This window comes from Bison bison, unplaced genomic scaffold (genome assembly GCF_000754665.1).
Source record: "Bison bison bison isolate TAMUID 2011002044 unplaced genomic scaffold, Bison_UMD1.0 scf7180017864460, whole genome shotgun sequence".
NCBI classification, from domain to species: domain Eukaryota; kingdom Metazoa; phylum Chordata; class Mammalia; order Artiodactyla; family Bovidae; genus Bison; species Bison bison.
Genome location: NW_011495022.1, coordinates 2,416,997 through 2,426,220, shown reverse-complemented (window position 1 = coordinate 2,426,220; position 9,224 = coordinate 2,416,997). Strand labels below are relative to the sequence as shown.

Here is a 9,224-nt window from a genome sequence, read left to right as displayed (position 1 = left end):
AACCACTGGTCACCAGGGAAGCCTGGTAGATTTTTATATCTTACTGTCTGTAATGCTATGAAATGTATAAAACAAGTGAAATGTTAATTCTTGGGTTCCTATTAAATATGTTTAAAATATGGGGTACTTTAAATATTAAAGATTGGGTATTTACGTATCTATACATGCTGTTAAGGTTAGAGTTGGGAAGAACTTGTAAATTATGACAGAGGTGTCTTCCTATAACTTGAAGGGGAAAAAATTGCCTAATACGACGCAGAGGTCGATTTCATGGTACTGCAATTCATGTTAACAGAATAAAGCAATAGGAAACACAATCATGCCTATTTGAAAGTTAAATTTTGCAAAAAAGCCTCACATTTATTATTCCAATATTACATGTATTGAAGGATCAAAATATGTTCATGAGGGAAAAACAGAAAATATAATGCAGAGAAAAGTGACTTTGTTTTATATATAAAATACAGTAAATAGCTAAGAAAATTTAGAAATAAAAATATGCTATAGTTCATCATGTTGATAGACATTGTATTCCTTAGAAGAAATGAAGCCATCACCATCATGGTCGTTCTTCTTAAAAAAATCCTCTAAAACTGCAGTCTGATACGACTGGTCACGTGGCTTCTCATCTTTTTCAAATTCCTTTTTCAGGTAATGACTTATCTAGAGGGCCAAAATAATGTTGCTTTAATAAAAAAGACACCACAATAAATTTCCAGAAACTTTGAGAAAACTTTCAAGAAACATATCTCAGACTACTTATTATACGTGATACAAAAATTTAAAAGGCTATTTGAGGTTTTATTTTTTTCAACCTTTGAAACAATTTTCTGAAGAGAAACAGATCTTCAGATTAGCTTCCCCTGAGGTTATAGATGGTTAATGGTACATACTCAGAGATTAACATCTGAATGTTAATGGCAACCTGTTCCACTGTACTTGCCTGGAGAATTCCATGGACAGAGGAGCCTGGCGGGCTACAGTCCATGGGGTCAGAGTCAAACATGACTGAGCAACTGAGCATGCATGCACACGCATGCTATACAATAGGTCCTTGTTTATTTTATATATAGTAGTGTGGATCTGTTAATCCCAAATTCCCAGTTTATCCTTTCCCTCTTCCTTTCCCCTTTGGTAACCATAGTTTGTTTTCTATGTCTGTGAGTCTGTTTCTATTTTGTATCATTTTTTTAGATTCCATAGGTAAGTGATATCATATGATATTTGTCTTTAAGCTCATTTAGTATGACAATCTCTATGTCCACTTACATTGCTGCAAATGGCATTATTTCATTCTTTTTTATGGCTAAGTAATATTCCATTGTATGTATGTATGTATACCACATCTTTATCCATTTGTCTGTCAGTGGACATTTAGGGTGCTTCTGTGTCTTGGATATTGTACATAGTGCTGCAATGAACAGGGGTGCCTGTTAGCTTTTCAAATTATAGGTTTGTCTGTATCTATGTCCAGGAATGGGATTGCTGGGTCACATGACTCTATTTTTAGAGTCATGATGCCTGTAGAGATTAGTCTGGTATTTTAATGACCCTCTTGCAGGGAAGAAAGGAAATTAAACAGGTTGACTCCCTTTCAACTTTTATATTAAACAAGAACATTTTCTTCTTAGAATTTAATATTTTTGTAATTAGCTCTATGAAAGCAAATTAATTAGCCCATGCTAGATAGAAGTAAACATAATAGCTTTAACACAGATGTATTTAAATGGGAATAACAATTTAGAGTACTGTCCATATGAAGTCTGTTTGAATTACCTCAGTTTTAGAAAGTTGCCTGTCATTGTCCACGTCTATCTGTTTAAACGTTTCAACGCTTCGTGGTCCTTTGGTCACAGCATAAAGTTCAATCTCAAAAATCAATGTTGCATCAGGTGGAATCTTGCCTTCTGCTAAAGGTATGAATTTTAACAGTTTAACTTTCATGAGGATAATGGTCAAATATTTATTTACAAATAGCCATGAGAGCATTATGATTGTATTATTTCATATTTATAAAAATTGCTTTCTAAATATTTCTTAGGAACACTTTTCTCATATGTTTTCAAAACAAGTAAGTTCTAAAGACTTAGGGGACCATTTCCTGATTAAATTTAAATAAATATAATTCATGTAATTTTTAATAATATGCTCCAGCATTATACAAGAAAGAGCTAGTGCAGAGAAGAAATTCACAGTCAGAAATATTTCAAAGATCAGTATCTTTTAGAAAATGATTTTGTTCAGTTATTTGGAAATATGAATAAAATATATGTCTTAATATACCTGTTTGTCAGATTTGTCATATAGACAAAAAATACTGCAATAACAGAACAAACCAGTAACAATTTCATGAAGAAAATTCTAATCACAAAAAAACTCTTTTAAGTATTAAGTTAAATAGTTCCCTTTAATAAAGTTAGCCAATTAAGTAATGTCACAGATGATTTTAGCAAGCTATGGCCTCTTCAGATGGCCATTCATAAAAGTCACTGGCAGTGGGTGGCTTTTGTCACCACTCAAATATATAGCTACTCAAAAATATAGTTACTCAAATATTTGTTGAATGAATGGTGTCTATCACTTATCTTAAAAAATGGCTGTTTGTTCTTCAATGAAAACTAATTTTTTAATGAAAAAGTGGAGGATTCTTGCTAAAATATTTATATAATTCAAAGAAAAAAGCTCGAAAGTTACAGCCAAAGGAAGTACTGTAGTGGGGTGCCATCGCCTTCTCCGGAAGTAGATCAGTCATCTCCAAACCAGGACACACAAAAATCTATCCATATATCACATGACTAATGTGACCATCCCAACCAACATACATTACCTAACTTTTAGAGTAAAAGATTGAGTCAATGATAATTTTACAAGATCCATCCCCATTCTGTCTCATTAAGATCTCTTTATGACAGAAGAAAAACTTTTCCTGACAATAATTAAAAACAAATTCAAAATTCTTAAGGAAAACTATTACAAGTTGAAGTTCCCCCCAAATTCAACTGTAAACATAGAATAAATTGCCAGTTAGTTTTATCTTACTAAAAAATGATAGTATAAAGAAGAGAAAAACATGCATTTACTATAGAATTACTTGTATTTAGAAGATCAGAAGACTTAGGAGTTAATGTAAAGAATCTATACATACCACATGTACTGTTAGTTAAAGCACTAACAAATCACATGCATTTCAAGACATGCAGAGGTGCTCTGTGACATTAGGCAAGAATATTGTGCAGAAGAAAAGACTTCTTCAAGTACTACCTAAAATAAAGTTACAGCTTAGGTTAGGTCTTAATAACAACTTATTTAGAAAAGCTTATTCAATCAAGATATTGTGTGTTAAGCAGTTGCTTATGGTCTGCACAGCAGCTTTTAAAATTATTGAATTCAAGCTATTAGTAATTTATTATAAATAATACAGGTAAACTAGCAGTTAGCTACATTCCAAAGAACATAGTTTTGTTGGGCTTCAGTTTCCTTACATGTAAGATGGAGGTTTTGGTGACATTGTTATACTAGTGAGGTTCATTATATTTATTGAAGACACCTCAAACTGAGTATGAACTAACTTCTTCACGTCAAATTTATACATTTTTGCTACAAGGGTCTAGCTTATTAATAGCTTAGGTTGCCTGGGTAGTCATTCATATCTAAGCATAAATTAGTTTACAACAAGGATAAAATTAGTAATCATTTGCCATGTGGTAACAGGACCTAGTATGAGCACCAGTTGACAAGAGATGTGGGTGCTCTTGTAGCAGGAAGAATGCTCTCTTGTCTACAAGAGAGCAAGAGAAATTCTGAAAATGAGATTTAAGGAGGCTGAAAGGCGAACTCTGCCTGTATTAGTTTATCTGGAATTGGGCTCAGTCTATGACACCGTTTTTAGGACAAGATTACATTCAATTTAACTTATCTTCAATTCTCTCTCTCCTAGGCTCCTTTACAACTAAAAATAGGATACCTTAATTATGGTTTTGTGGGAGCTATTTTGATGGAATCAAATGAGTGGCAAAAAACTTTGAAAGTGAAGATGTAGTTATCTGGACTGTCTCTTTAGGAGTTTTAAATCTGAGTCTGATTTGTATCACTAACATCCCTCCAGTCCAATTTGGGGGCAGTGATCCTTGTTCCTGCTGGAAAGAATAGGCAAGGGAACCAGCTCTTCTAATGAGTAAAACAACAGCCTTAAAGAGGGCCTGCCATTTCAATGAAATATTGGGGTGTAAAGACAATATTTCATTTAGAAACCCTTAATTACTTTAATTATATACTAAATATTTCAAATAGCTGGGGTTAAGAAGGACTCAAACTAAAATGAGGTGGTAAAAATTCTTTCTTTAGGGAATTCTCTGGAGGTCCAGTGTTTAAGATCCTGTGTTTCTACTGCAGGGAGCACAGGGTTTGATCCCTCGTCTGGGAGCTAAGATTCCTGCAGACCATAGGGCACAGCCAAAAAAAAAGTCTTTCTAGTTTTCACACAATAAAAGGAAGAAAGGACCCAACTGAGAATGCTAGAGACCAGCTCTCTGCCATACCACCCATTTTCCCCTCTTAAAAAAATTTTTCTGTTCTGCTCCACTTCTGTGTTTGGTAGTCAGTTAGTTGTGTCTGACTCTTTGTGACCCATGGACTGTAGCCCACCAGGCTCCTCTGTCCATGGAATTCTTCAGGCAAGAATACTGGAGTGGGTTGCCATTTCCTTCCCCAGGGGATCTTCCCAACCCAGGCATCGAACCCAGGTCTCCTGCACTGCAGGTAGACTCTTTACCATTGGAGCCACCTGGGAAGCCCCACTTTAGTGATTTTTAAAAATTTAATTTTGGAAAAATTAATACATGCCTTTGTCTGTCTGGTTTATTTTCAGTTAGCATAATACCCTTTAGGTCCATCCATGTGGTTGCACATGGCAAGATTTCTTTCCTCTTTATGGCTGAGAAATATTCCATTGTGTGTGTGTGTGTGTGTGGTGTGTGTATCTATAGCACATCTTTATCCACTCATTTATATTTTTTGGTGAGTGGGCCACTTGTTTATGAAGTTGCCTATTTCTAGGACAGGTCATCATATATGTTTATACATGCTGCAAACATTTTCCTCATTTATCTGCTTAACCTAGGTTCTCATAGCTTACTCAAGGATTTTAAAAATAGCAATATATTGAAAGAAGCTGTTCATTTTTCTATATTTCAAGGCTTCTCCTGAATTTGTATAGTAGTGACTAATAGCTTGTTATGTTTCAGATGTTCTTTCTACAATGTTCCAATGCTGTCCTTTTACTTTAAAATCATAAGTTCCAGTTTCCTGAGTTTTATGAATTTGACTTTGGTACTCCTTACAAAAAGTTTTTTTCTATAGACATTTATATAATAATTAATAAAATAACTTATACTTAAATGACTAAGGTAGAGTTTATAAAATATATACTGTAATTATGAATATTGCCTCTGTGGGGAGTAAAGAACTCTGGCCAGAGACTTGTATTGCAACAATGGCTTAATTTCTCGAAATGTAAAAAGAGAGAACTGGGCTGGACTGGATTCCATATAGCTAAAGTTTATTGGACCCTATCAGATCAGATCAGATCAGATCAGTTGCTCAGTTGTGTCTCACTCTTTGTGACCCATGAATCACAGCACGCCAGGCCTCCCTGTTATGATTTTTCATTTTTTTAGTGATTCAAAACTTTTAATTGTGGGAAAACACAATTAAAATAAAATTTATCATTGTAACCATTTTAAGTGTAGAATTAGTTCAGTGGTGGTAAGTATATCCACATTGCACCCAGTCTCTAGAACTATTTCATCTTGCAGAACTGAAACTCTACACCTATTAAATAACAACTGTCTATATTCCACCCTCTCTCCCTTGGCTCTGGCAACCACCCTGGTCTTCCTGGCTCTATGAATTTGACTATTCTAGGTACTTTATATAAGTGGGATCATACAGTATTGGTTTTGTGTTTGGCTTATTTCACTTAGCATAATGTATTCAAGGTTCATCCATGTTGTAGCATATATCCGAATTTCTTTCATTTTTGAGGCTGAATAATATTCCACTGAATGTATATACCACATTTTGTTTATCCATTCTTATGCCAATCGACATTTGGGTTATTTTCAGTTTTTGGCTATTTTGACTAATGCTGCTGTGAACATAGTTGTAACAATGAGTTACTCATAGTAACTTTGAGAGTCTGCTTTCAATTTTTTTGACTATATACCCAGAAGTGTATGATTTATTTTTACCATATTTTTACCTTACCATAGCCTTCCTTTCCATATGCAAATGAAGGAGGTATAATCAATTTTCGCTTCTCTCCAGGACACATATCCATCATCCCAATGTCTAGGCCTTTTATGACTTGTCCAACACCAAGAACAAACCATTTGGGGTGGCCTTCATTTTGTGTCCGGCTGTAATTAAAAACAGCAACCAGGTAAGTTGATTTGAAGGAAAATAAAATCAAACTTAAAATACAGCTGAATATTTAGTTCCTATGTAAAACTGGAAACCTCTCTAACCATGTCTTTTCCTATATTAAGACTCATTCGGAATCCCATTGTGGGGTCTTTGGCTCAAACTTCCCTCATAATAGCCAGACAAAGGTTTGATTTGCCCAAAGCTAGTCATTAGGAGCGGAGAAGGCAATGGCACCCCACTCCAGTACTTTTGCCTAGAAAATCCCATGGACGGAGGAGCCTGGTAGGCTGCAGTCCATGGGGTCGCTAGAGTCAGACAGGACTGAGCGACTTCACTTTCACTTTTCAATTTCATGCATTGAAGGAGGAGGTGGCAACCCACTCCAGTGTTCTTGCCTGGAGAATCCCAGGGACGGGGAAGCCTGGTGGGCTGCCGTCTATGGGGTCGCACAGAGTCGGACACAACTGAAGTGACTTAGCAGCAGCAGCAGTCATTAGGAGTCATCTCATTTTCTTTTTTCTTGTCATCTTTACAAAAACTACTCAACAGTTAACTTTTTAATGGGTCTCCTGCCCCTAACTGCATAGTTTGTCCAAATTACATATTTAACCATTCTGTATTTATTCCAAAAAAAATGGATGGTCCAGGTTTAGCCTCAAAAAGTCATTTGAATCACGATTAAAATTTGTATCTTCTTAATAAATCTATTTTCTTCTAAATGGAAAGAATTAACTTTCCCCAATCTTATTTTTATAGGGAAGTAGCACAGAAGGAGAAAAGACATTCTATCTCTGAGTAATAAAACATCAATTAAATCAGAGTAAGTAGTGGTGGGACGAAGGGGCAGGGCACAGAGACACAGGGTCTGAAAATCACCAGAGAAAAGTCATTGTAGTGGCTTCTAGTAGTGGAAAGCGGCCTCCAGTCAGTAAATATTGTGCTTCTGAAGGCCAGATAAACTATTCTACATAATCCTCTGTAAGGAGACTCCAACCCACAGCAAAGGAAAAGTGTGAACATTCTTAAAAACAGTACCTTGACTTACTACGATAGGCAGTGGTGAGGAGAGCGTATAGATGTCCTGTATTTTTAATAATTTCTTGGGCCAACATTTTCCGTAATTTAAAAAATAATATTCCACATAATAGGGAAATACTGTGTCAAATCCTATTTTCCTCCTAGAAAGTTCAGAAAGGCTGAACTCTTACTGTTCAAAATCAACCTCAAACAACCCAGTAAATTAGGCTTCTGGTTGGTGGAGGGAGGTTAGATTTAGTGCATCAACTGGACTCGGGAGCTGTTCTCATCATATCCTACCTGCAGTAGAATTTCGAGCCGTCTTTAGCCAAGAAGCCGTCGTAATGGGCATTTAGCAGGTCTCCCTTTTTGCTTGTCTTAGAACAATTTTCTGGACGATGCAAAACTTCTATTTTCACTTCCTCTGCCTTTTGTCCCTGAGCAGTAAAAATGCCCCACACGTAAAAGAAAAGGATTAATCTGAATAAGAAATGCATGATTCCTGGATTCACCCCCCAGATGATCACTGCGTTCCCGCAAGCGTGTCAGTTGCAGGCGGGTGGTAGCAGCTGTAGCCCATTTCCGACGCGTGGCAGGCGAGCATTGTCCTACGTCACAAAGGGCCAGGGGCGGGGTGAAGCGTAGCACCGCCCCTTCCCCCTGCGGCGAGCCCAACCCTTGGAATTTGTGTCAGTTGGCTGCTGGCTGCACCCCTGTGGTACCCCGCGCTTTCACGGACGGTTCTCAGTCCCTAAGGCAACACTGTACTTTTGCATCGCATCTCCTTTCCAAGTCCTCATATTTACAGCCAGTTTCCTCAGGGTTCGATAGTAAAGTTCTCTCTTATTTTTTTGAAACTGGCGAAAAACGAAATAAAAAGACTACGGTGGGAGGTTGTAATCAGGAATACACGATTGGCCGTGAAAGGCTTCTCCTCAGATTCCTAGAGAACTAGTGCGCATCGGGAGAGGCAATCTTGTTTTTGGGGTTTCCCTGAAGCGCCTTCTTAAGGTCAGAGTCATACATTAAGAGGTTTCAGGCTAAGCCACATACTAGTAAACAGGTGCCCCTGCTCCCTCTGGTTAAAAGCCTTTCCGCAGAGCTGACTAGCGATTTGGGACCGGCTACAGGTTTGCATTTTCCTTCCTTCCCCACTTGGGGTCGCCCTTGATTTGAGGGCTGTGAAAGTGCAGCACTCAATATGCCAGCAAATTTGGAAGACTCAGCAGGGGCCACAGGACTGGAAAAAAATCAGTTTTCATGCCAATCCCAAAGAAAGGCAATGCTAAAGAATGCTCAAACTACCGCACATTTGCACTTATCTCACACGCTAGCAAAGTAATGCTGAAAATTCTCCAAGCCAGGCTTCAACAGTTCGTGAACTGTGAACTTCCACATGTTCAAGCTGGATTTAGAAAAGGCAGAGGAACCAGAGATCAAATAGAAAACATCTGTTGGATCTTCGAAAAAACGAGAAAGTTCCAGAAAAACATCTGCTTTATTGACTATGCCAAAGCCTTTGACTCTGTGGATCACAACAAGCTGTGGAAAATTCTGAAAGAGATGGGAATACCAGACCACCTGACCTGGCTCTTGAGAAATCTGTATGCAGGTCAAGAAGCAACAGTTAGAACTGGACATGAAACAACAGATGGTTCCAAATTGGGAAATGAGTATGTCAAGTCTGTATATTGTCACCCTGCTTATTTAACTTATATCATGAGAAATGCTGGGCTGGATGAAGCACAAGCTGGAATCAAGGTTGCTGGGAGAAATATCAATAA

The 9,224-nt window shown here is 37.3% G+C and overlaps 1 protein-coding gene across 2 annotated transcripts; it reads right to left on the bottom strand.

Annotated features, from left to right (window-relative positions):
- Positions 1-323: 323 nt before the first annotated feature.
- On the bottom strand, positions 324-8,046 carry FKBP7 (FK506 binding protein 7). Of its 2 annotated transcripts, none has more exons than XM_010859756.1 (4): positions 7,741-8,046; positions 6,265-6,416; positions 1,777-1,910; positions 324-663 (listed from the first exon to the last, which is right to left on the bottom strand). In XM_010859756.1, the coding sequence occupies exons 1-4, from the start codon at positions 7,935-7,937 to the stop codon at positions 502-504; spliced, it is 645 nt and encodes a 214-aa protein (XP_010858058.1). In that variant the 5' UTR covers positions 7,938-8,046; the 3' UTR covers positions 324-501. The 2 variants fall into 2 exon arrangements, with proteins under 2 accessions (XP_010858058.1, XP_010858059.1); XM_010859757.1 differs by having other exon boundaries at positions 1,777-1,907.
- Positions 8,047-9,224: the final 1,178 nt, after the last annotated feature.